Source organism: Rhinopithecus roxellana, chromosome 14, assembly GCF_007565055.1.
Source record: "Rhinopithecus roxellana isolate Shanxi Qingling chromosome 14, ASM756505v1, whole genome shotgun sequence".
NCBI lineage: Eukaryota > Metazoa > Chordata > Mammalia > Primates > Cercopithecidae > Rhinopithecus > Rhinopithecus roxellana.
Window position 1 is genome coordinate 57,297,181 of NC_044562.1, and position 27,286 is coordinate 57,324,466.

The 27,286-nt window shown below is 44.2% G+C and overlaps 2 protein-coding genes across 9 annotated transcripts in view; both read right to left on the reverse strand.

Moving 5' to 3' along the window:
• The window catches only part of FARP2 (FERM, ARH/RhoGEF and pleckstrin domain protein 2), a 145,224-nt gene extending 123,569 nt beyond the window's left edge, over nt 1-21,655 (reverse strand). For 3 of the 5 annotated variants that reach the window (XM_010376991.2, XM_030915992.1, XM_030915996.1), the window contains exons 1-2: nt 21,516-21,655; nt 3,807-4,015 (exon numbers count right to left, since the gene is read on the reverse strand). In XM_010376991.2, the coding sequence (XP_010375293.2) occupies nt 3,807-3,989 (183 nt within the window). In that variant the 5' untranslated portion in view covers nt 3,990-4,015; nt 21,516-21,655. The remainder of the gene's footprint in view (nt 1-3,806; nt 4,016-21,515) is intronic. The other 2 variants (XM_030915993.1, XM_030915994.1) reach the window with 2 other exon arrangements.
• Nucleotides 21,656-25,400: 3,745 nt separating this feature from the next.
• SEPTIN2 (septin 2) overlaps nt 25,401-27,286 on the reverse strand; it is a 38,947-nt gene continuing 37,061 nt past the window's right edge. For all 4 annotated transcript variants that reach the window (XM_010377001.2, XM_010377000.2, XM_030916940.1 and 1 more), the window contains one exon: nt 25,401-25,987. The gene's annotated coding sequence lies outside the window, so the exon portion shown is untranslated. The remainder of the gene's footprint in view (nt 25,988-27,286) is intronic.

A 27,286-nucleotide genomic window follows, 5' to 3' on the forward strand; every position in this document is an offset into this window, starting at 1 on the left:
CAAAGCAAAAAATAAACATTTTAAAAACAACGAAATGTCAGAACTTCCCCTGTGTTAAAAAGGTTCCTGAAATGTTAACTTCCAGCATCAACTTGGGGAATCTGCACAGCACCACACGATGCCAGTGTTTTCTGGTCATGTGAACACAGAAGCAGCTCGCGCCTTTCAAGTTTAGCATCAGCACATCTCCCTGGAAGAACACCGCTGCTTAAGACTTAAGTGAAAAGATAATGCAGTAAACAGACAAGCAAGATAGGTGCATACGGCCAGAAAACCCCAAAACAAAACAAAATTGAATCCCTGAGGTTAGAAAACACTGCAACAGAGGGAAAAATTCAAAACATTCTTAAAGTCTGTTAACCAAATCTAACTTGTGATTTCATTCATTTAACACGTTTACTCAGCAAGGCCCTGTTCCAAACACCAGAGGAGCAGAAGTAGATATAACACAGCCTTTCCTTCCCAGAATGTGCATTTCAGGAGCAGGGAGACAGCAAGCAGGCACCAGGATGTGGTGTCTTCACCAAGACAGACCTGCCCAGCCAGGGGTCTCACTGCTTAGTGCACCCGACACCTGGTAGCCAAGTGTCTGCCTCAGCCTACAGGTCCAACAGCAAAAACCACCTGACCACAGTATGTCTCTTGGTTCCAATGTAAAGGCAAGAGGCAGAGAGACAGAATACGAATGAGACAAGTGAACAAATGACAGCAAGACAGTGATGGTGAGCTTGGGTCAGACAACCAGCCTTGATCCAAAAACAACAAGGAAGAGGGGGTGGGACAAGCCTGCCTCTGTGGGGCTACGCAGGGGGGACTTCCCCAGGAGGGGACTCTGCCCACTCAGGGCAGGCCCCACTTACCAGCCCATTGACACCAAACCTTAGAGTGGCACAGACAATTGCACTTCCAGAGGCTGTATCCTGGTATACTGGCAATACTTGTCAGGGTGGATTACAAAAAATGCTCACCGATTCCTGGCTGCTCTCCCACCAAGGTGCCTCTACTTCTCCACCCCTCGAATCAGAGCAAGCCTGGTAGCCTGCTTTGATTAATAAAACGTGGCGGAAGTGACAATGGACAAATTCCAAGCCAAGAGCCCAGGGACACTGCAGTGCCCACTTCTGGACTGAGAACATTTCTGTGACCACAAAAATGAGGCCAAGTGGGCTGGAGGGAGAATGAGATTCTGCATGTGAGGTTCCAACCAGGGTGCCAAATGTGTGGGTAAGGCAATCCCAGACTGCCCAACCCTCTGAGTCAGCCTACTAGAGCCTCCAAACTAACACATAGACCTGTGATTTAAGCTCCACGTTTGGGATGGTTTGTTACTTAACAAAGCTAACTGATGCAGCTGTGGAGGACAGGGTACTTGGAAGCAGAATACAACCAACTTATAATATATTGAATTTTAGCTCTCCCTAAAGGTGTGTATCAGCAGGCAACACAATGTAAAAAATACCCCAAGCTGGCACAGTGGCTCACATCTGTAGTCCTAGCTACTTGGGAGGCTGAGGCAGGAGGATCACTTGAGTGTAAGAGTTAGAGGCTGGCCTGGGGAACATAGCAAGATCCTGTCTCTTAACAAAAAAAAAAAGTACCCCATCTAACACAGGATATTCAGAATATGCAAGACCATTTTCTTTTTCTTCAAATAAAAGTTCTTTAATTTCTAGTAACTCTGCCAGATATATCAAATACCAAATATGACAGTTATATTTAACTGAAACAATAATCTCAATTTATTAAAACTGACAAGCTCTAAATATTGCAAAACTTTCACAAAATGGCATCTCTGATTTCCTTAGGTATAAAATGACTCATACTCAGTAAAAGTGAACTTCTCAGAGAAGAATTTACATCTTATTTACAGCTCAACAACAAATGTGTGCTTTTTTCTTCTGGGTCCTAGTTTTAGTTGATAAAGTCCAGTAGGCAAAACAAAAAAAAAAAAAAAAAAAAAAAAAGAAAAAAAAAGAGACACTCTAAAAGTAAACCTATTAGTACAATTATTTTTCTTTTACTTTTTTTTCTCTTAAATTTTGCACCTGTTATAAGCCTAGACTACGGTAAACGTGTTTACTGGAGGATGGCTACATAGTGGAAATTCCTCCAAACACTTGATTGAAAAAGATTTGGGAGCTCAATTAAGTTTCCAGACTTTAACCTATTTCCTATAGGAAAGTCATCCAAGAGCTAGTGAAAGCGCAGCCGACTGCTACTCTTCAGGGTTCAAAGGTTGCGCAGCTTCAAACCTCCTTCCCTGCACCAGAAGTGACGTGGGAAGTTGGACAGACAGGTCCTACCGGTTTCAGTTACCATGGCCCTGATGAAATTATCTTTTACTTCCTCCTCAGATAAGAGCTTCAGAAAAGTATCCAGGTCCCCTGAGTTCTCACACCCTCCATACTTGCCTTCAAATAACACTGAAGGCCAGAGACCACCTTGCTCAGAGCGTCACTGCCCCACCCACCAAGCACCCCTCCTCTGTGTTCCCTCTTCCCTCCTTCCCAACCCATGCAATGCATTCTGCAATAAGGTCCACAGCTCAATAATAGTTTTGCTTTCTGTGTAGCATCTTGACTCCTCAAAAGAAATTCCCAAGTGTAAATAAACCTCCTGCTAGAGTTTAAATTCATTCTCTTGTCCTTAGTTTTGTGCCATGAAGAGCAAGAAAAGCTTCTAAAGCTGTTACTTGAAAGCCAGAAAAAATTAGAAAAAAAGAGAATGCATTTGTGTATTACATATGAAAATAAATAATTTTAAAAAGAACTTTTGGCTGGGCACGGTGGCTTACACCTATAATCCTAGCACTTGGGAGGCTGAAGCGGGAGGATCTCTTGAGCCCAGGAGATTGAGGCCAGCCTGGGCAACATGGCAAACCCTGTTTCTACTAAAAATACAAAAATTAGACAGGCGTGGTGGTGCATGCTTGTAATCCCAGCTACTCCAGGGGTTGAGGAGGGCGGATCGCTTGAGCCCAGGAGGTCCAGGCTGCAGTGAGCCATGATCGCGCCACTGCATTCCAGCCTGGGTGACAGAAAAAGACCCTTTCTCAAAAAAAGAAAAAAAAAGTAAAAAATGAATAGAGTAAATAAAAACAACTTTCATGCTAATAACATGTAGAAAAACAAAAAAAGTTTTCTAATACATCACATGGACCTAAAAAATAGTGTTACTTAAATATTGATATATGCATATATTCTTAGTATATTTAATTGTTCTTGCTAATATTACCAGTGCAATCTTCTATAAGGGAATTTTCAAAATAAAAACTGTATTATCATTGACTTAGAAAAATAAGTTATATGTTAACACCATACAACACTTCCTGCGTGACAGGCTCTGTGTGTGGTGTCTGCTCAATCCTCACACCAGCAGCTCTGGGAAACAGGGATTATAATTGTCCCCATGTTTCAGAATAGGAAGCTGACACACATGGAGGCTAAGTGGCATCCCCTCATCCAGGTGGCCCGGGCCTCGCTGAGACCAGGTGGCTAAGCTGGGAAGGTCTGGGTGTACCATCTGGCTCCAGTCTGCACCTTCCAGCAATCTCTTAGCCAGCCTCTCACGAAAGAAGAGTAGAAAGACCAAACTATACTACAATTTTAAACAAAAGATACGACAATCCACTTTCCAAATAAAAGGAGAAATTCAGATTTACCGTTTCTAAGGATTTTCTCATGTGTTACCAAAGTCACTTTTGGTCAACTTAATATGCAAAGTCTAACCAGCGAAATGGAACTTGGTATATAATTTGACCGTTAGAAGATATAACGAAATATGCCTCCAAAAATCATGCTTCTTACCTCAATGTCAAATATTTCCACGGTGTTGTCCAGCAGCTTTACTGTGAGGTGCAGGTGCTTCTCTTGCATTCTGGGCAACAGAGTCTGCCCAGGCTCAAGGGTGCTAACTCCCACAGGGGTCTGGGCACCCAAGCGTGTCCCTGCAGTCTGCAGGACTCTGTATGTTCCTTCTATCTCTCCCATTCTTCACCATCTGAGTGAAGAAAACACTAAAATGAAAAAAAAAAACACACACACATGAAGGAATTATCACATTATTTAGGTATTAAAACAAGGTAAAGGCCGGGCGCGGTGGCTCAAGCCTGTAATCCCAGCACTTTGGGAGGCCGAGACGGGCGGATCACAAGGTCAGGAGATCGAGACCATCCTGGCTAACACGGTGAAACCCCGTCTCTACTAAAAAATACAAAAAACTAGCCGGGCGAGGTGGCGGGCGCCTGTAGTCCCAGCTACTCGGGAGGCTGAGGCAGGAGAATGGCGTGAACCCGGGAGGCGGAGCTTGCAGTGAGCTGAGATCCGGCCACTGCACTCCAGCCCCGGTGACAGAGTGAGACTCCGTCTCAAAAAAAAAAAAAAAAAAAAAGGTAAAAAAAGAATTATCGGAGACACGGGAATCCTCTGTATTATTTCTGCAACTTCTGTAAGTCTTAATCACTTCAAAAGAAAGCGTTACAAAAGATTATTTTCTACTCAGGCACTCATAGGTGGAGCATAAAACAACAAGCACCACCCTCAATAACAATATTTCTGAATGCTCTATGAGCCAGTCATACCCATTAACTCATTTAACCTGTTAGACCTCACGAACGAGTGACATCACCACCACCCACCTAGCAGAGGCAAGAGAGCCCAGGGCTGCCGCACCAACCCTAGGCTGTCCACTCCCTTAGCACACCTCTCTCCACCAGCCCAAACAGTTATTGTGGTGATGATCCTTTTTAAGTACTAGATGGTGCCATTTCTACCAAACGTAAACGGGCTCCACAAAGCATAGCACTAATGCGTGTCAGGCAGTGCACAGCAAGATCTTAGGCATTCGAGCAACTGTTCTTCCCCTCTGCTGACTTTATGTGGAGTAGAAGACTACCCCAGCTGAGGAAAAATGCCAATAAAGGAGATGAAAACAGCCAGGTTTGTCTTTGCCAGCCTTGTACTCCTCGATTTTTCTAACATGTCTTGCCAGGGTACAGCGGGTGCCACTGGTAGTCTGGGAAGTAATTTCATGTATGGCACTAAATGACAGTCTGGATAAGGGTAACAAGGACTACATGCCTGGTAGCAGGAGGCACCTGCCCTTGGTCAGACCCTTCCCAGCTCCTGCCCATTCTCACAATAACCCCCATCCTCACAATAACCCCCTCATCACTATCCACAGCCCACTTAACAGATGACAATGAGGGCCCAAGCAGGTCAAACACCTGGCTCAGGGAAGAGCTCATGTCCTTTTCAACTCTCCTTTTGTGCCGAGGGGAAGGTCTCTGCTTGCAAGCTATTAAGTCTGACAGGGCTATTCTCGTCATTATTTGTTTAATGCACTGTAGATTTTATTTTTCCATTCAAATTGGGTATATATTTTTTAAAACAGATTTTATTGTGTATATTTGAAGTCTGCAACATGATGGTATGGGACACACAAAGATAGTAAAATGCGTCTTCATTGTTTTTAACGAAGATCAGCCTAGTATTAACTACTAAATACTGAGTATTAAGTATCAGCTAGAATTAATAATACCAGCTTGTTTTTAATTGTTTATTAGTTATCTATTATTTATGGCAACTACTCTTGTGAAATGTCTTATTTATGTTTAAAAATCAATTTTTACATATTTAATACAATAAAACATAGTACAGCAAAAAATATGGCAAAACTGGTGGAGGTGAGATACAAATGCTGGGTGTTTAATCAACAAAGAATGCAGCACTGCACCCATTATTTCATCTCACCCAATCACTCTCAGAGTCTTCCACTAATCCGTAACCTTTTAAAGAGTTAATCTCACTCAATTTCTAGTCCAGTCCCCTTGCGTGCCAACTTAATTGCTCCTAGTCTCCCAGCCCTTTCCTCTTTTTCATGCTTGTTTTGCCATCAAGACAAGCAAATCAAGAACTCCTCACTTCTTTTGGAGACAGAGTCTTGCTCTGTTGCCCAGGCTAGAGTGCAGTGGTGCCATCTTGGTTCACTGCAACCTCCACCTCCAGGGCTCAAGCAATTCTCCCACCTCAGCCTCTGGAGGAGCTGGCACCATAGGCGTGAGTCATCATACCCAGCTAATTTTTTGTATTTTTAGTAGAGATGGGGTTTCACCATGTTGGCAAGGCTGGTTGTGAACTCCTGGTCTCAAGTGATCCTCCCACCTCAGCCTCCCAAAGTGCTGGGATTATAGGCGAGAGCCACCACACCTAGAAAAGAACCTTTTTATCTCTTAATTTCAAATAGGCTGTCAGTGAATTACTGCCAAGCATCTCCTACTGTACACTTAAACCTTACCCACAAAGACAACCTTCTGAGCTTATGCACACGTCCAATTTATCAAACAAGAAAGCAAAAAATGAAGAGCTCAATCCTCTGGGACAAGCAAAATGTCAGTATGAACAAAATGACAAGGCAGTGTGAGTCCCATCCTAATTCCTGAACAAAGCCACTGACTGACACATTTATTACCTGAGCTGCATGGTTGGCACAGGTTGGCAGTTACCTACCATCTTCAGCTGTCATTCTTCATGCTGGATGCTCCTTGAGGGCAGGAACTAAATTCTTACTGTAAACATTTGCTAAGTATTTACTTAATGTCACTGGCATCAAAAAACATGAAGTGGTACATCATGCAATGCACTGTAAAGATGACAACAGCAAAACACAAAAGACTACAACCACAAACAGAACGACACTGTAACAAATTACTGTTTTTGCAAAACTAGTATTAAACGAGATATATGAAGTTCTGAGAATCATAAATGAACCTTTTCATTTCAATTCCACAAACTTTTACTTAATTTTTATGAGCGCATAATTGTACATATTTATGGGGTATGTGATTTTTTTCTTATTTTTTTATTGACAAAAATTGTATACACTTATCATGTACAACATGATGCCCTGAAATATGTCTACACTACGGGATGGACAAATTGAGGCAATTAACATATGCATGACCTCACAAACTTAACATTTTTTGTGGTGAGAACACTTAAAATCCACAAAAATTAGTAATTTTCAGAAATACAATATGTATCTTAGCAACTTTCAGAAATACAATATGTTGTTACTAACTAGAGTCACCATGCTATATAATAGATCTCCTAACTTGAGTTAACTGCTGTCTAACTCAAGTTTTGTATCCTTACACAAGCAAACAATGTGTAATGGTCAAATTAGGGTATTTGGGACATCCTCCACCTCAAACATGTACAAATTCTTTCTGTTGGGAACATTCCAAATCCACTCCTCTAGTGATTTTGGAATATACAATAAGGTATTGACTACAGTTGCCCTATTGTGCTACCAAACAATAGATCTTATTTCTTCTTACTGCATTTTTGTACCCATTAATTAATCAATCCTTCTTAACCCCCCAACCCTACTACCCTTCCCAACCTCTAATAAACATCCTTTTTTTCAGTTCCCACGAGTGAGAATATATATTTGTCTTTTCACAAACTTCTATTCACTGAGCAGTTAATGCAAAAGTAAGAGAATGCAGATGAAGACGACTTCCACTTTGAAGGTACCTCCAACGTGAAAACATGAAAAGAAAAATGATCTCCATGTTATTGGTCAGCTCACAACATTTATCAAATATAGAACCATCAAAAGTGGGTTCTTCTGAAACAAGGGATAGGATGTTTTACTTTGGTCATCAAAGGCATTATTTCCCCTAAGTAACGCTACAAATCTGTAAACATTTATGTAACCGAAATACACTTTAGAAGTCATTTCTCTTATGTATTCTACTGTATTAAGTCTCGTTTATGTTTTTGTAAAAGTACAGCATGGAAATTCCTTCAGGTTCTCTTCTCCTCACTGTAAGAAAGTCATGTCTAAACATCCACCGCTAAACAAATAGACATGGCTAACCTGTAATGTCTGGAGGTGGACATTCCACCGCGGACACCACAAGAAAACGCAAGGAAGTCATTACTAGAGAAGCGGTCCCTTCTGGATGGGAGAGAGGGACTGTCGCTGGGAGGGCACACAGGGAAGGAGTTCTTAGGCTGGCGGGGCACAGTTTTATTTCTTGACCTGGACCGTGTCCATTTTATAATTCATTAAGCCATACAGCTGATTCATGTTTTTATATGTGTTTATTTTATAATAAAAATATGTTTAGAACAACAAGCTTTTTAACATTGCTTCGTCTTTCAGGAGAACATGACGTATCAGACAAATAAAAACCACTTTTCTTAGTTCAAGGAATATCAAACTCTCTTCTCAGACATGCGGCTCACAGAGGAAATCTTGACACTTTCCAAGCGGCAACTTACACTCTAATTTTCATCTAGCCCAGAGAGACGCCGACAGGGCTGCAGCTGCGATGTGGGCCACAACAAGATACCCTCGTTCATCAGACTGGTCTTAAGAAGACAGATCCCCTTGAGAGGAGATAACCCTGCGGTACTCTGTTGCTGATATCCCAAAGAAAAATCTGTTCGTTGTCACATCATAGCAACGTGGCATGAACTATCCATTTAATAATTACTCAGCTTTAAGATTAAGACTTACATTTAAGATTTTGACACTAAATTTAAGACTAAGACTTAAGTTTAAAACTTTAAGTTTATTACTAAGCTTCTGAAAGCTTAAAAATACCTTAATAAAGCCAGGAATAGTGGTGTACACCTATAATCCCAGCTACTCAGGAGACTGAGGTGGGAGGGTCACTTGAGGCTAGCAGTTTGAAACCAGCCTGGGCAACATAGTGAGACTATCTTTAAAGAAATGTAAAAAAAATACATTAATAGAAAACTGGCAGGTAACCTCATTGCTGTGATTGCCAGTTAAACTCGGTGTCAAAGCCTGGCAATCTACTGCGGAAGCTGCAGCATGACGGCGGAACCGGTAGGTTTCTCATTCAACATCATTTGCTATAGTGGGATTGCTTCCCCCAGCCTGACAATGGGAAAAATTTTTTTTTTTAGGTATGCACCAGGGCTGGGTGCGGTGGCTCATGCCTGTAATTCCAGCACTTTGGGAGGCCAAGGCAGGTGGATCATCTGTCAGGAGTTTGAAACCAGCCTGGCCAACATGGTGAAACCTTGTCTCTACTAAAAATATAAAAATTGGCCGGGCGCGGTGGCTCAAGCCTGTAATCCCAGCACTTTGGGAGGCCGAGACGGGCGGATCACAAGGTCAGGAGATCGAGACCATCCTGGCTAACACGGTGAAACCCCGTCTCTACTAAAAAAATACAAAAAACTAGCCGGGCGAGGTGGCGGGCGCCTGTAGTCCCAGCTACTCCGGAGGCTGAGGCAGGAGAATGGCGTAAACCTGGGAGGCGGAGCTTGCAGTGAGCTGAGATCCGGCCACTGCACTCCAGCCTGGGCGACAGAGCAAGACTCCATCTCAAAAAAAAAAAAAAAAAAAAAAAAAAAAAAAAATATATATATATATATATATAAAAATTAGTTGGGTGTGGTGGCGGGTGCCTGTCATCCCAGCTACTCGGGAGGCTGAGGCTGTTTTACATAAATTTTGACTCATGAAAATTCTCTTTGTTTTGCTTTGTGTGCTTATAAATAAGTATTAAAGAGGCAAGTTAGACTTGAAACATGGCAAGGCCACGAACAATCCTTGGTGTACCATGTTCTGTGGTCCTAGAAACCTGGTGTCAACCTCTGCCCATCCCTGCTCCTGCCAGCGAAACTTCCCAGATGCCCAGAGGAAAGTGGCAGCGTAAACAACCAGGAATCCGTGGGGGACTCAGTTTATTGTGCCATCTGCTTTCAATGTGAATGAAATGCTTTGCGGTCTTCATTCCTAAAAACATTTCTGGTGGCCAGATACGATTTGCACTACTGACACCTGGTCCCGCCTACTACAAACTCGGCTCTTGCGGGTCTAGTCTCATTTAACAACAGAAAACCCTGTGACATGTCATTTCCATTTTAAAGTTGGAAAATTCAGCTCAAAAGTCTGCCAAAGCTTTGGGTCATAATGATGTATTGAGTAGGTTTGTAACAAATGGACCACTCTAGTGACAGATGTTGACAGTAGGGGATGCTGTGTGTATGTGGGGGTGGAGGGTATATGGAAAATCTCTTTACCTCCTGCTTAATTTTGCTATTAACCTAAAACTGTTCTAAAAAATAAAATCTATTAAAAAAAAAAAAGGCCTGCCAAGGAACACATAACTCAGAAGTGACAGAGCTAGGACTTGGGCCCAGACTTGGCTACCAAAACTCTTCTCCTTCTGCTGGAAAATCAGCACATGGCTTTTTAGGCAAAAGCATAGTCCACCATCCACAGTAAAGGGTAGGGGCTAACATTTCTATTTTGCAATTAAAAAAAAAAAATCACCTTCCCTAAAATATTTTTTACTGTCTGCTTTGGGAAAATCAAAAACCAAACTTCTCTATGACCAACCCAAGAAAGCAGAATATGAACTTGGTATTTCACTACACTCATCTAATAGGAAAGTCCACTGCAGCACTGGGAGCGAACTTCACCGCTGATGATGTTCAAACGGAATTCTTCCTCAGTCCCTCGACCCCGGGGTGCATCACCTCTTGCAGCACAGCAAGAGATGGATCCTTCTTTATTCCCTTTCTAAAGCATTCCTAACTTTTAGAATAAGGAACTCAATCGTCAATGTGAGGAAGCAGAGAAAAATGTCAAGACCTCTGCTGTAAAGTAAGGCCTTCAAAGTGCTAATGAGAAATGGCTAGCCACCCTCCCCAGAACACTGCTGCATAAACACACACCAACACCGCTATGGTGTTGTCTGAAGGCAACGTGGCCCGAGCATCACAGAAACCATGCTTGGCACCAGAAACTTGGGGAGAAGGGTGCTGCAGAAACCACCTGCACACACTTCTCCGGCAGGCGCTTCAGGATGGCTGTGTCACTTGCACAGAGCTGACCACTGAGGAGGATCCATATGCGGGTAACACTGTCCCTCAAACACCAGGAGGGGCAGTCAACAACTCAAGAATCTCTGCTGATAGAAGAGCGCTTACTGACACAGAAACGTATCTATCAAGCTGTGATTTTAAAAAGACCAAATAAAAAGGCAGGCGCTAATGGGGAACAAGGAAGGAGGCAGCAGCAGCTGGGGGTGGTGGAAATTCAGGGCCAGCACACTTAGGTTTCAATTTCAACTCTGCCATTAACAAACTCAGTCGTGGCACCACTCCCAGCCCCAGCTTTTTCAACTGGAAAATGACATTGGAAGGGAAGGGTTAACCAGATCTTTTTCAGCTCTAAGAATCCAAGATTCTGTGATAAGGCAGCTCAATGTGAGAACAAATGGAAAGAAAATGTGTTCTTCATTTCTACTAATTTATAGTGTTTAGTAGCCACAAATTAAATATACCTCATAAAATCATGTATCACAATCTTCCTACCTTAGCATAATGCAATAGTGGCTAAATGTGTGTAAGAAAAGGAAGATCACTTTCAGTCAAATTCAACAACAGTATAGACACAGACTAACTGTTCCAAAGAGATTTCTTTGTACATAACCAATATTTGAAAATCTTACTTTTACTTCCTAGGTTATTTTTTTTAATTGCCTGAACACTAAACAGATGTATTATTTCCTTTAGAGTGTATTTTAGATCCTCTACAACCTGGTATTCTGATTTTACGTTAAACAAAACTCTACAAACTGAAAAATAGAAGTTTTAGGAGCTGAAGTGAATCTGGATAACTGATTCTCTGTACTTCTGTGGGGGGTGGTATGAAGCCATCCAATTTAACATCAAAATCTTTATAGAAAAAAGCCAGATCTGTATATGCTGCTTTGGTGTAAAAGTGAATAAAAGGTGCAAAACCAGGTGCATGGCATGCTAACTTCTGTTAAAAGAGGAAAACACACACACACACACACACACACACACATATATATATATATAAAATTTTTTTTTTTAGTAGTGTTGATGTCTCACTAGGTTTCCCAGGCTGGTCTCAAACTCTGAGGCTCAAGGGATCCCACTGCTTTAGTCTCCCAAAGTGGTATTTGTTTATATTAAAAAAAAAAAAAAGAGCATAAACCAAAAACTAATGAAAATCATTACCTATGAGGGAGGAAGTGAAAGGGGTAAACAATGTTGGAAGCTGTACATGGTGTTTAGCAGTTTTGATATGGGAACTTCATAAATGGTTTCATATAATTAGAAAGCAAAATTAAATCAATATTTTAGAAAAGCAAGTCGTAAAAACCCAAACAAAATGAAACAAATGGTCTTAACTGTAAATCAAAACATCAGCTAAACTAAAGAAAATTACTTCAAGTGACTTTAAAGCCCAGTAACTTCATTCTACATCACCAGTAAAATATATCCTAAGGAATAAAAGGACTACAAAGAAATCCTACAGGATAAATGAAATGACCTTGTCTCTTTGATAAATGGCAACAGAAAAAGGAAACGGTGTATGTGTGTAAATACAAACTGCTAAGACATGTTATCTATAAGGTATATTATCAAATGCTAAGTATAGGACCTTATTTGAATCCTGAATCAAATATTTACAGATCAGAGAAATGCAAATCCTAACTAAGTATCAGATGATATTAAGAGGTTAATATTATTTTTTAGTGTTTTAGTGGTATTGTGGGTACATGAAGGGGAAAAAAGTCCCTCTCTCTTAGAGATGCATACTAAAGTATTTACAGATAACATGAAATAATATCTAGCATTTACTTTAAAATAATCCAACGAGCTGGGGATCAGTGGAGGTGGGTATAGGAAAAAAGATTGTCCATGTGTTGATGACTGAAGCTGGATACATGGGCTTTATTATTTTCTCTACTTTTCTGAATGTTTGGAATTTTCCACAAGTCAAAACAAAAAACAAATCTAGCAATAATTTTTGATGTACATAAGGATTCAAGGAACCCATGCAAGAGTTCAAGCTGACAGTGAGGGAGAGAGAAGCCCCTACTTTATGAAATCCTGGCCCAGTCTCTACTTTCCGTAAGAAACTACAGCCTAGAAAACAAAGCTGCTTGCTCAAGGCCACAGACCTGATTTGTGCAGGGGTGAGACTAACATCTGGCACGGCTTCCAGTCCAATAGACTACAGCGCAAATTCTTCAAGACCAAAAAACATAAGACTATATTCACAGGGATCATTTCTATAGTTCATTACTAGAGAAGTTTCTCTCAGGATGCAGAGCAAAAAAGATACATTAAGAATGACTGTGAAGGAACAATTGTCAACAAAAAATGAGAAGTATTGAAAAGATTAAAAACAAACCAAAAAAATTGATTTAAAGAATTGTAAATTCATGCATTATGAATTCATCTTTCCTTTATCACCTCCATTTTATTTCAGTTATTGTATTTTTCACTAAAATTCCCACTTCTTTATATCTTCTATTTTCTTGCCAAGACTTTCTGTATTTCCATCTGTTTCAAGAGTAGCTTTACTTCTTGGACTATTTTAATAATAGGGGCTTTATAAAGTTTAACTTTTTTTTTTTTAACTGTAGCCCTAACAAATTTCCACAAACTTAGCAGCTTAAAATAAGCCTTTTATTATCTCACAGTGTCTATAGGTTAGAAGTTTGGGTGTAATGTAACTCACCAGAATTCTCTGCTTAGGGTCTCAAAAGGTCTAAGTCAAAGTGTCAGATGATCCAGAGTCTTACCTGGATTTTTTGGGGGCAGAATACACTTCTAGGCTCATTCAGGTCTGTGTGGGTATAGGACTGAGGTCCCTAGTTCTTGCTGGCTATCAGCTGTTTGTCATTCTCATTCCTTGGCTCATGGCCCCTTCCATCTTCCATGCCAGAAATGTTACGTTGAGAACTTCTTACACTTCCAGTCTCTCTGCCTTCCCCATCTGCTACCAGCTGAAGGAAGATCCCTGCTTTTAAAGGCTCATATAATTACCTAAGGCCCACCTGGATAATCTAGACAACGAATCCAGGCTAGCTGATTCGTACCCTTCCTTACATCTGCAATGTGCTTTTGCCAAGTAAGTCGCATATTCCCAGGATAAACACTAGGAGGTCAAGCTCATGGAGGCCACAAATCTGCAAACCACAGTGTATCAGAGAATTCCAACATAGGTACCACCTCAGCTTTAGCCTGGGTCTTTTTTCACGAGTTGATATTTTCCTGGTTCTTCACATGCTGAGTAAATTTTGTATTGTATCCTGGACATTTTTAACCTTATGCTCTTAAAGACCCTTGATCTTGTTTAAATCCTATGGGGAATGCTGATATTTTGTTGAGCAGGCACTGGCCTGGCTGGATTCAGTCCCCAAGTGCTGACCAGCCTTCTGTAGAACATGGGCTTAGTGTCACTTTCACTTTCAAAGCCTTTGCAGTGTTCCTTAGCAATGTCCTGCAGGTCCCTACTTGCTTGGTGGCCAGCCTGCCTCCCAGGCGATGGTCTATCCCACAGTTGAGTTCTGTCTTTGGCAACCTGTTCTGGGTCACATTACACACGCATGGCTCAGTGTTGAGCCCGTAAGTTAACTAACAACTTTATGGGGTCACTTTCCTGAGTTCTTCCCTTTCTGGAATCTCCCTAGTATCATTTCCAGTTACCTGGGCTCCCCCTTTCAGACTCCAATCAGAAACTTACGGCTTTAATTACTCCGTTTAGCCACGCTCTTCTTTTGCGTGCATCTTGCCTGGGACTGAGCTGCAGGAGGAAGAGAATAAAAAGGCAACTGGGGGTTTTCCCCATTCCCTAAGCGTTTCAGGTGTTCACACACTCCTGCCACTGCAGCGCTGACTGGAGGAGAGGAAGCAAGAGGGGAAAAAATGATGGCTTTCTCCCACTTTCCGTCTTGGGGCCCAACTACAAAACTACCCTGTAGCTCTCCCTGTTCACACTGGGTACCCGCCTCCAGGTTTCAGACAGCTGGAGTCCAGGGCAGGGGATGCTGAAGGGAAGACAGGAAACTCACTACTGGCGCAAAGACGGGCTTCAAATTCTGGCCTTCTCCCCCATCCGCCTGTTATGGTTTACTTGTCGGAGTCCTCAACAGCTGCTCCATGCACATGTCCAGGTCTTATAGCTACAGACAGTGGGAGAGGCAGGATGGAGTATGCTCCCTCCACCTCCCAGAACCATAGCTCCACATCCATGCATTTTAAAACATATTTACGGTGGTTATCACTGGGAGGGGTAAGAGGACTGATTTTTATTTTCTTCTTCCTAATTTTACGTATTTGTCAAATCGTCTACAGTGATATCTTTGAAGTCAGATGGTTTCTCTACAGAATCCTGCAGAAGTACTACCGGCTTTAAAAGTCTTAACTGATAGGGGCTACCTACAGTATGCCATTACTTACCTTCCAAGAGAAAGCTGGAATAACTGTCTTTCCCCTTAGAGTTGTATTTGCTCTTCTTTCAAAAATAGTTCAATTAAAAATTAGTATTTTTAAATACTCTCTGGGTTACATTTTTTGTTCAGATACTGGTACTTGTTTTCCAACATTAATCTTATTAACTACTATACTAACAAAGCAACTGAGATTTTAATCATAAAGGGGGACCGGGCACCACGGCTCATGCCTATAATCCCAACACTTTGGGAGGCGGAGGCAGGTGGTTTACTTGAGGTCAGGGATTCGAGACCAGCCTGGTCAACATGGCGAAACCGTCTCTACTAAAAATACAAAAAAATTAGCCGGGCATGGTAGCGTGTACCTGTAATCCCAGCTACTTGGGAGGCTGAGGCAGGAGAATTGCTTGAATGTGGGAGGTGGAGGTTGCAGTGAGCCAAGATTGCGCCACTGCACTCCAGCCTGGGTGAAAAAAAATCATAATCAGAATTATAAAGGGGACAAGGGATTTAATAAAGTCTAATAATTTAAACAATTTCTAAAAATAGTTTCTCCTTCCCAAACATATTCCCACTAGCTTCTGGGAGATTCACTTAGCACCCTCACCCCACATTCCCCTACTGGGTTATCTGGCATCAAGCCAGGGACCAGGAAACTACCCCCACAAAAGCAGTTTCACTATAGAGCTAGTCTGGCTCAGGTTTCTGGGCCTTCACTTGCACCAACTCCTTCCAACGTCCCGAGAAAGGCTGTAAGCAGTGTCCCTATGGAGATACACTTTTGTAAAATTTACCCCCAAAACACTCTAATGGCAATCGATTAAGACTACTGTCTCTTCCCGCTGCAACTCTGCCTCTGTTCCTCTTCCCTTCTATGTCAGGTAGCTTGGGAGGGGCTGTTGGCATTTTTGAGATCCACCTAAGGGTACATTAAGTTGGAGAAAGATATTTAGTTTGGGTTTAACAGGACACATTTATGCTGTTTACAGTTACTTCTACTATGCAAACTTAGGTGATTACCAGCCATCTCAATGCAGGTATTGCTTCCAGAAATGCTGCTATCACCCACTGTGCTGGTTCACCCAGGCTTTTATGAAACAAAGGTGAAGGGCCAGGGACTCCGTGGCAATGTGAGCAGGTCCAACGGGGCCTGACCAGGGAAGTGTGTGGGCGGCGGAAAGGAAACACGGTTGGAAACAGAGGGAGCCAGATGCTCATTTGTGGGGAAGTTACCATCAGATGTGCTAAAACATAAGCGAATAGATCAGTTATCAGAAAAATAATCAATATAGCAGTACAATTCTGTGTGCCTTAGATGTGTGTTTTTTTCTTTTTTGAATAGAATTGTGCAAAACAGGATTTACCTGAACACCTGTTTTTCTGGGACACCAACCTGAAGCAGTAGTAGAAACAGCAAATACGTCTATATGTGAAACGATAAGTTTTATATATCCTATCAACAATAAAAATTTATCAACTGTGCTAGAGGAATCACTGAGTTCTTTCTATACCCTGTCATATGAAAATGTGATTAAAAGGTACACAGCCAAAGGAAAAATATTACACAGGTGTATTAGATAATTAACAAACATTACTTTTCTCAGCCATTTGCATTATTGATCAGCTTTTTCAAATTTGTTACTTTCTCACTCTAAATATTCACTTTTTCTTTTTTTTGGAGACAGAGTCTTGCTCTGTCACCCAGGCTGGAGTGCAGTGGCAAGATCTTGGCTCACTGCAACCTCTGCCTCTCAGGTTCAAGCGATTCTCCTGCCTCAGCCTCCTGAGTAGCTGGGACTACAGGCACGTGCCACCACACCTGGCTAATCTTTTGTATTTTTAGTATAGATGGGTTTCACCTTGTTAGCCAGGATGGTCTCGATCTCTTGACCTTGTGATCTACCCACCTTGGCCTCCCAAAGTGCTGGGATTATAGGCGTGAGATATCACGCCCAGCCTCACTTTCTAAATTAGTTTTTATTTGTAACTTTGCATTCTTTTTCTTAAAGAGTTCTCCCCTTCCCCCAAATTGTATACCTTCAAGCTCCATAAAACCTGGCATCTGCCTCTGCCTCAGATGAAATTTGATTAATTCATTCAAATATTTATTGAGCTCTATTCTGTTTCAGGCAGGTCTAAATGCTTAGGGATACAGGAGTTCGTAAGAGAGAATAATCCCCCCTTATACAGTGGACAAATACAAAGACGACAGTACCTAACATATATTAAATGGTGATTAAGTGCCCTGGAGTAGGTAAAGTGAGGATGGTAGAGAGGAAGTTGGCAGGTGGAGGGAGGCAGGGAGGAGGCTTCATCAAGAGGACAAGGTTCAAGACAAGGCCTCGAAAATGCCCTGGTACACATTACAACAGCTACCGTGTCCTGTATGACCACCACTGCAGGGAGATGCACGTCAAGCCCTTCGCTTATGTCATCTCATTTAATCCTCACAATAACCATGTGCAGCTGGCATCAAGGAACTCAGGCTCAGAAAGGTTAGTGACTTGTTAGCAGTCACTCAGCTCCACAAGCAGCCTCCACCCCACTGTGATTTCATGGTGTGCACAGAGCACACAAAGATACAGAAGTTTAATTCAGAAAGGGAGACGACTGAGAAAGTAACCAGTACGACCTGCCCACTGCAGTCAGAGAGAGCAGAAAATAAGAGGCAGCACCGCTGGCTAGCTTGACCCGGAGCAGCTTCCCTCACAGGGGAACACGAGACCAGGTGGACAAAGGGCATAGCGTGTGCACAGGCAGGGGAATACATAGAAACTGCAGGAGCAGCTGGGAAAGGATGAGGATAGTTGGGCCGAGACACCCGAGGGGAGGTGGGGAGGTGGCCTGGGGTTGTGCTGTGCGAACTCTAGTGGGCCAAATGGATGGAATCCCATACCTAAGTAAGTTTTGCAGCTGGATAGGACATGACCAAATTTTCGTTTTGGGAAGCAGTCAGGAGGATGGGCTGGGGAGGGGAAAGACGGGATTAAGCAAGATTCATCACTGCATCCTATAACACTATAGGGCCTTTTTGTTTTTGAATTTTAAAATGGCAATAAACTAAAACACCAGTTTAGGGGAAAACAATTCATGACTCTTAAAATAAAACCACTTACATCACTAACTACCCTCCTGATCCTGTTCACGTCCTCAAGTATTTTTACAACACTATAATTGCTGTGTACACACCATTTCGACTTTTCAGTTAATTCACATTTTAAAGCATACTTCCATGGATCAAAATAGTTCAAATTTTCCTTGGATGGGAGGATGGGATTCGGCTTGCTGAAGCATGTTTACTTGCTATGGACTACTCTACCACACTGACACAACAAAGTTTATCAGATTGTTTTGAAAAGTGTGATTCCAAAATCAAAATCTTTACCACATACTGACTGCTAGTTGCTTTCCAAAAAGATTAGACCAATTTACAGAATCACTGTCAACTAAACGCTCCCAGAAAATCACCAAAGACTGGGCTTTACCATAATGCTTTGTAGGATCCTCAACTTTTCAACTCCCTGTGACGCTGACAAATATACTACGGTCAAAGCACTCTATATTCTGATCTCAAAGAACACGACTGGAATTACCTCAGTTCAGCACCCAACACTACAATGGGGTTTTGCCAGCGTATCTAGCACTGAGTAAAGGGGAAGCTGGCAAGCTGATATGAAAGTGGGTGAAGGAAAAATAAGAACAAAACTGAAAGGGTAAGCAGCAGCAAGAAAAATCTGTTACTGTCTGAATATAGAAGAGGTATTGATGTGACTAGAAGCAGGGGTGTTTGGAAAGGAAGGAAGCAACTGAATTCCTTGGGCCAAATGGATTTAAATTAGCTCACATGGAATTGCCCATGCATTGATCTTTGCTTTGGCAATCCAGTTCATATCATTCCCTCCAAACAGGATAAAGTTGCTTAATTATTGCCTAATTTTTTCTCAACTGTTTTTTGTAAATATCCAGGGGTAGCTTGTCCTACTTTCTACTCGGATTATTTGTCCACCTGATAATAATAATGGCTAACGTTTATTAAGTGCTTACCTTATGTCAGGCATCTTGTGAACATAGCTTTTATTTTATTTTTTTTTGAGACAGAGTCTCACTCTGTCGCCCAGGATGGAGTGCAGTGGCACAATCTTGGCTCAATGCAACCTCCACCTCCCGGGTTCAAGTGATTCTCGTGCCTCAGCCTCTCAAGTAGCTGTGATTACAGGTGTGCGCCACCAGCCCAGCTAATTTTTGTATTTTTAGTAGAGATGGGGTTTCACCCTGTTGACCAGGCTGGTCTGGAACCTCTAAGTTCAAGCAATCTGCCTGCCTCGGCCTCCCAAAGTGCTGGGATTACAGCCACTGTGCCTGGCCAAGGTAAGTACATTTTTAACTCATTTTTTGAATAAGGAACCTGAGGCAGAGATAAATGAATACAACTTCTATCGACTTCCTCTTTGGGAAAGGAATTAGTATAGAAGGAACCTGGAAATCTACTAACAACTGATAGTCCTGTATGTAAATAAGCCAGCAAACTTCTGCAGTCCAGGAAACTGCATCATCAGCATTCAGTTTGTTAATAGTGAACCATCTAATGAGAATCTGCAACAAGGATAGGGCACATGACAAGTACAGATGGTATCTGCAAGTACCCTAGGTGTGACCCTAAACTGGTCATTCCATCTCTCTCAACCTCCCTTTCCTGTACTTTAAAACAGGGCTGTGCAACTTGGTCATGTCTCTGAAGAGTTTTGGAAAACTGAATAATGACCACGAAGTCCTTCCCAAACTTTTAAGGACCTCAAAAACAAAAACAAAAAAACGACTTTCAACAAGCAGGTGTAGAAAATTTAAATTATATTTGGCCTACAAGTAAAGGTTACTCCATGCTTCCCTATCTCAAATGTCCTCTCCCATCTCTCTGGTACTGAGAAAATCTGTGTCGCCTGTTACAAGGCAGTCTACACAAGACCAACACGCTAACCCACTGGCACGTCAGGGTTATCAAACATTTCCACAGTGGCCTGACAAAAAAACTTCACGGAAAAAAACAACACAAACAAACAAACAAACCCAGAGAGAAAAACTACTCTTTAAAGATTTGGCCTTGGGTTTTAAATCTGCCCATCCTTTTTTAACACTATGAATTGACAATCTTTCCTTCAATGATGCCTTGTTCTAATTTCTGTTTTTCACATCCATTAGTGGCACATGATAGGCCAGCGGTTGCTGCCATAGCGTAAATGGAAAAGGTGCCTATAATCTGGGTGTGTAAATGTACTGGGCCATATTCTGGTCCCCAGTTTTCATGGGTTTCCCATGGTGGGCTACCCACTGGCTTAGAAGTATTTCCAGCCCTCAGTGGAGTAAAAATATTAACACCTAACTTGATTCCCACCTTTAAGACACACTTTAAAGAAACGCTAAAAAGGCAAACGGCTCAAAATGCCTCCACCAGGCACCTCCAGGCCCACACCGTGCGGGTCCCTATGGCTCACTCTGGGGTGTCCCTCCGGGGTGGGACACTCCCTGGCCCAAGGCCCTGCTGGCCTCCACGGGGCACCCCTCAACCCGCGAGTCCACGCGGGCCACTCCCCGGTCTACAGCCCCACCGGCCTCCTCCACGGGGCACCCCTCAACCCGGGAGTCCACGCGGGACACTCCCCGGTCTACAGCCCCACCGGCCTCCTCCACGCGGCACCCCTCAACCCGGGAGTCCACGCGGGACACTCCCCGGTCTACAGCCCCACCGGCCTCCTCCACGCGGCACCCCTCAACCCGGGAGTCCACGCGGGATACTCCCCGGTCTACAGCCCCACCGGCCTCCTCCACGCGGCACCCCTCAACCCGGGAGTCCACGCGGGACACTCCCCGGTCTACAACCCCACCGGCCTCCTCCACGCGGCACCCCTCAACCCGGGAGTCCACGCGGGATACTCCCCGGTCTACAGCTCCACCGGCCTCCTCCACGCGGCACCCCTCAACCCGCGAGTCCACGCGGGCCACTCCCCGGCCCACCGCCCCGCCTGCCTCCACCGGGCAGGCTCCCTACAGACGGACGCTCCTCTAACCGGGACCCGCCTAGGAGCTCCAGCCGCCTCACGAAGGCCTTCAGAGGCCGGGCGGGACCACCTCTGGTGGACCAAGGCCTCAGCGCCCGCCCCGCCTGGGCCTCTCGCCTCGGGCCTCGGGCTTCGCCGCCCACCCGGAAAGGCCCACCCTGGCCCCTCGCGCCCAGGCCGCTCCACGTCCTCACCCTCGCCCTCTCGCTCCCCCGCCTCGTCCTCACCGGCCTGACCCGGCCTCCGCAGCAGCCAGCTACAGCCTCCAAACTCGCGTCGGCTCCGCCTGCTCCCGACTGCCCGCCGGCAGCCCCCGCGCCGCGCGCCCCGCCCTGACCCCGCCCCCGCGCCGCGGACGCGCAGTCGATTGGCCTGCGCGGCGCCAAGGCGGAGCCTCCCCAGCCCGCGGCCTAAAAGCGCAAGATCGAGTTCTGATTGGTGAACGGACGGAGAAGGGGCGGGACCAGGCGGACAGCGACGTAGATCTAAATCTATGCTGAGCTCGGCTCGTTGGGCGGGGCGTCGGCGTGCGGAACGAGGCAGTGTCCTAGGCGAGGCCTAGGCTCGCTGGGCGGGGCCTCGGTTAGTTGCGCGGGGCTCGGTCTTGCGCGAGGCTTAGGCTCGGCGGGCGGGGCTCGGTCCTGCGCGAGGCTTAGGCTCGGCGGGCGGGGCTCGGTCCTGGGCGAGGCTTAGGCTCGGCGGGCGGGGCTCGGTCCTGGGCGAGGCTTAGGCTCGGCGGGCGGGGCTAGGTCCTAGGACAGGGCTAGGCTCGCTGGGCGGGGCTCGGTCCTGAGCGAGGCTTAGGCTCGGCGGGCGGGGCTCAGGTCCTGGGCGAGGCTTAGGCTCGGCGGGCGGGGCTAGGTCCTAGGACAGGGCTAGGCTCGCTGGGCGGGGCTCGGTCCTGAGCGAGGCTTAGGCTCGGCGGGCGGGGCTCGGTCCTGGGCGAGGCTTAGGCTCGGCGGGCGGGGCTAGGTCCTAGGACAGGGCTAGGCTCGCTGGGCGGGGCTCGGTCCTGGGCGAGGCTTAGGCTCGGCGGGCGGGGCTAGGTCCTGGGCGAGGCTTAGGCTCGACGGGCCGGGCTAGGTTCTGGGAGAGGCTTAGGCTCGGCGGGCGGGGGTAGGTCTTGGAGGCTTTCCTTGCACCCTCCGGCTCAGTCCCTGACTGCCAGCCTCCTCCTTACCCCTACGCATTGCATCCCTCGTGGGGCTACAGGGACCGAAGGGGATCATCGAAGGCTCACCCGTGTGTGTGCTAAGGCTGAGACAGGCTGCTCCGTAGAGGCGGCCAGGACAGTCTTCCTCTCGCCTACGGACCCCCACTAGAGAATGGAAACCTGACTTGCTGTACCATACTTCCCTTCTCTCTTGAGGGCTTCATGTGTTCTTCAAGACCTTACCCCTCGTGCCCTCCTAGCCTGCCCCTGGAACCCACTGTCACCATGTGGCTGTTGAGGTAATAAGTTCAGGAAATACCCGGGCACTTACAAGACTTCTCCCATGGTGCTGTGGATTCCAGAGTGAAGCCTGACCCTTTGTTTTCCAAAAGCCCAGACAGGAGAAAAGCTGGCTCAGGGGAACCTCTGCTTCTCCTGAGACAACTATGGGGTCTGAGACCTGGGCACACCAAGACTGGGCTCAGCCCCGCGGGATGCTCCCCTCATGTGTCACCCACCTCTGAGGCTTTTCCTCTAACCAGCCCCCAGTGACACCATGCCCCAAGTGGTGCACACACCCCAGAACCAGGCACACCAAGACTGGGCTCAGCCCTGCGGGATGCTCCCCCTCATGTGTCACCCACCTCTGGGGCTTTTCCTCTAACCAGCCTCCAATGACACCACCAGGCCCAGAGCGGTGCACACGCCCCAGAACAGAGGACCTCTGCCTGCAGGCAAGACAGGGCCGGGTGGGGATAGTGCAGGTGAGAGCCTGGCCAGAGAGTGGTACTGACCCCTGGCAGGCTGCAGGGTGTGTGCTGCTGACCCGAGACTGGCAGTCTGGAGGGAAGGTAGCAGGCGTGGCAGCTGTCAGCTGAGGAAGGAGAGACAGCAAGAGTTTTAGTACCCAGGAGTCTATAAGGAAGAAGTTCAGAAAACACTGATAGCAAGGTAAAAGGGGCCCAGGTGGGTCCCAGGATGGTCAGTCCAGTGGGCAACAAGAAGGCTAGAGTAGAGGTCTTGGAGTGTAGGCGTCCAGCCACCCAGGTCAGTTCAGGTTTCCAGTTTCCTTTACTCAAGCAGTAGTCTTCTTAGCCTACTCTTGAAAATTTATAGGTTAGAAATTTCTTCCTGTATTTCAATCATTCACTTACATTACCAGGAATTTAGTAGTTGCTATTATCAATGCGCTTTCTTTTCTCACTATTTTCTAATTAGTAAATAGATATCACTCACCTCTTAGTGTTAATTTTCATTAGATGTCTTATACTTTCTAAGTAGATGATCTGATCACCTGTAAATAATTCCTTTTCAATCTTTTGTGCTCTCTTTTGGGCTCGATCTCCAATACATACACAGTTGTTCAGTACTGATGCTACCGATGCAAGTAATTTTTCTTGATTTTAGACACAGATGTTCTCAAGACTTTTAATTTTCCCAGAAAACCTCACAACTTTCCCTTGCAAATAACCAAGAGAAATACTCATTTAATATCTAAACAATAGTACTTTATTGATAAAAGATTAGTATAAATGGATACAAAATTGCTGTGTAAAATAAGTGTTTTCAAAATACATTTCTATAGGTGGAGGCTATCTCTTAGTAAAAGAGCAGTTATCTATAATCAAAAGTATCTATTTAGATTTGGGCAGTAAAACCCAAGGGGATGAGAAGTGCAGCAGTGTGGGTCCTCCCTCCCCGCAGAACTGTTACCAGCAGGCAGCTGCCTGAAGTACTTTCACTCAAACATATGCAGGGCTTAGTCACTTACAAACTTGTTTTTCTTTTTTACAGATTTTCCAACAAAGTTATTAAATGGCAAACTCAAATAATGGACTCTGCATGGATGTACTCTGAAGTCATGAACACTTTTTCTTAGCTACCTTCACACAACAAGCCATAACATACAGCTTTTGGCTATTCACAATTGAGCAACAGTGAAGGGGCAATGTTAGCAAGAACACCAGATTTTCTGTAGCACACCTTCGTATTATTATTTAACTGTCTCATTTTATGTTTTTTTCTAGCCCCCACAAAAACCAAAAAACCCTGTCTCATCCTCAGATTAGGCATTTTCTCATCTCCCTACACAACCATTGTCTCCTTTCATCTGTCACTTTCTGGGGTTGAATTTCCCAACTTCAGTAGAAATGATAAAAAAGGCAACCGCTGGAGTGTACCACAGGGAGACACAGGAGGAAAGGTGACACTAAGGCTACAGTGCACAGAAAACGGATCAGGTGTGGCTTCGACTGTGCGCACCCGCCCACTAGCCCATGCTACAGATTTAAAATGTCTTTCACTTTGACAAGACACATGGTTTATATTACACAAAATGAATGAAAACGACAATGGCTAAAAACAAATGAGACAGTCTGTACACAAAAAAATGATTACTGCTATTTTCCTCCCATCAGAAAGTCACTCAAAAAGGGGGTATTTAAAGGAAACCCAAATCAGAAAAACCCGATAGGCATCAGAGGTTCAGGGCACCAAGGCCTTAGGGAGGGAACACTTTTCAATGAAGCTGTGCTTCAGGAGCACGCCCACCAACAGACCCCAATTTCCACAGGGGAGGCAGATCTACTACAGTTACAGAAAATACACTAAAGTGCAGTATAAAATATAAAAAGGTTGGATTCTGAATAGACCAATTGCTAATTTTCCTTAAAAATTTTAATTTGGTTGAGTAAAAAGTTTACTGAATCTCATTTTGTAGGTAAGAGTCTTAACTGCAATACAAAAACTGGAGCTCATGACTACTTTGATTTTCTCTGTAGCACAGGATAACCAGTATTAGTGGAGAACACTACAAAAAGTGGCTTGCGGTGAGTTCTTTGTATAGGGGTTTTAAAAATGACCTAGATCAGAATTAAGAGACTTCTTTAAAACTCACCTCTAAAAAAGCTGTTTAAGTATAAAGATGTAGGAAATTCTATTCTGTTTTATTTGGTTAAGAGATAAAATCACAGATGAATCAATAGTATTAGAATTATAGCAGCAAAACTAGTTTTAGGTGTTGTGTACAAACATAAAAGCAAGGAAGCAAAGAGTCTCCAAATGGTATGATGTGGTAAGCAGATGGCCTTGCACCAAGTCAGTGAATCTTTCTACATCACTAGGCTCACACCTCTCTACCACTCAGATTATGGGTAAATCTGAATGTTCTAGATATAAATCAGGAGTGCTCATCAATGGTTAGTCAGTTGTTAAGTCACTTAAATCAAAGAAATTCAGTATTAAGCACACATGCCGATTCTTGGAAATCAATTCTAACATTAGTGGTTAGGGAGAAAGAAAAGGAAAACATTCACCTCACAAAATACAGAGTGTAACATAGCAATGAAATACATATGTTAAAAGTACTTCATACAAAAAACACATCAAAAGTCTTTTAAAAATTAAATTCTCAGGCACAGGTACTGTTAAAATGTGGATGGCACCCTCCCAAGGATTGAAAACACACAGCTGGATCACGCGTCTGGAATGTTTTTTTATCCAGGAAAGTGTTTTCTAGAAAAAAGAAAACAAAACACACTTAAGTGTGAGTGAGGCAATGTCTACTGCATTGATCATTAACAGTTCTACTTTTCTCATAAACTGAGCAAAAGGCAGGGCTTACATGACCACAAAGTTAACTGAATCAAAACACCACTCATAAGGCTCTTGGAAACTGGAAATGCCGCAAAACTAAAAAGTATACACAAATAAAATTTTACCTATCTAAAAGTAAAATTTTCATTCCATAAAGGTTGAAACCAGAAGCTCAGAGAAAATGAGCAAACACACAGCTGTCACTGCTTCCTGCTTCAAACGAGCTGCATCGCTGAGGCATCCTTGTCTCTTTCCACTGTACCCTCACTTCCCCAGTCACATGCCAACACAGGTTATGCAGGACCAGCCTCTAAGTCAGCAGGCCGTCGTTAAAAAGTTATGGGACCATCAGCAAATAACGTTAAACTCTGGGAGCAGCAACAATTTCCTTATCAGTAAAGTGTGAACTGAGCACATACCCTCAGGACTATTCTAAGGTGTCAATGTGATGATGAAACTAAAGCAACCAACTTGGACCCAGCTGGGGGTGACATGGATGTCTTCTTTACAGTAACTTATCAAACTGTACATACATATTTTTGTGCATTTTGTGTAAATACTGTATTTTACAATGAACACCTTTCCCAGTAAGCTGCAAGAGGGTTTGGTGACTAAGGCTCTAGCAAGACACTCTGGGTCCTTCCTCAGCCACCTGTCCATATGTCATGGAGGCCTCAAGACTCCCTGCCTTCTGCCTAACCCACCCTGCCATAAGTTGGTGAAGGTTCAAGTCCCTTCCTTGTTTTCATGAACACACTCATGCTTCCAGAATGAGGTCCCTGAATTGTAGGGGAGACCATCTACAAAATTCCCAACGTTTCTTCCTCACATCTTGGCCAACTCAAACTCTCTTTCAAGCTCTAATCACATCTCTTGTATAAGGTTTGCCTTGACCCCAGCATCATGTGACCTACCCTCTTCTTTGGACTCTTAGGTCGTTACCTGACTTTACCTTTCATGCTTTTCCTCTGGCAAGTGATAGGAGTGGTCACCTGGACAGTTCGCAGAGCCTGGCTATCCATAAGATACAAGGGAGTGGGCATGTGCCTTTTCCTGGTCCTCAGTGTCTAGAGTCTGCAGATTCTTTTCAAGCAGGCAGACCAGCATACACTAATGACCGTCAGTCAGAACAAAGCTATCTGAGGAACAGGAGGTCAGCAGTCTCCATGCAGGGAACCCTTATCTACCTGGCATAATTCTTCCTCCTTGTGCCATCTT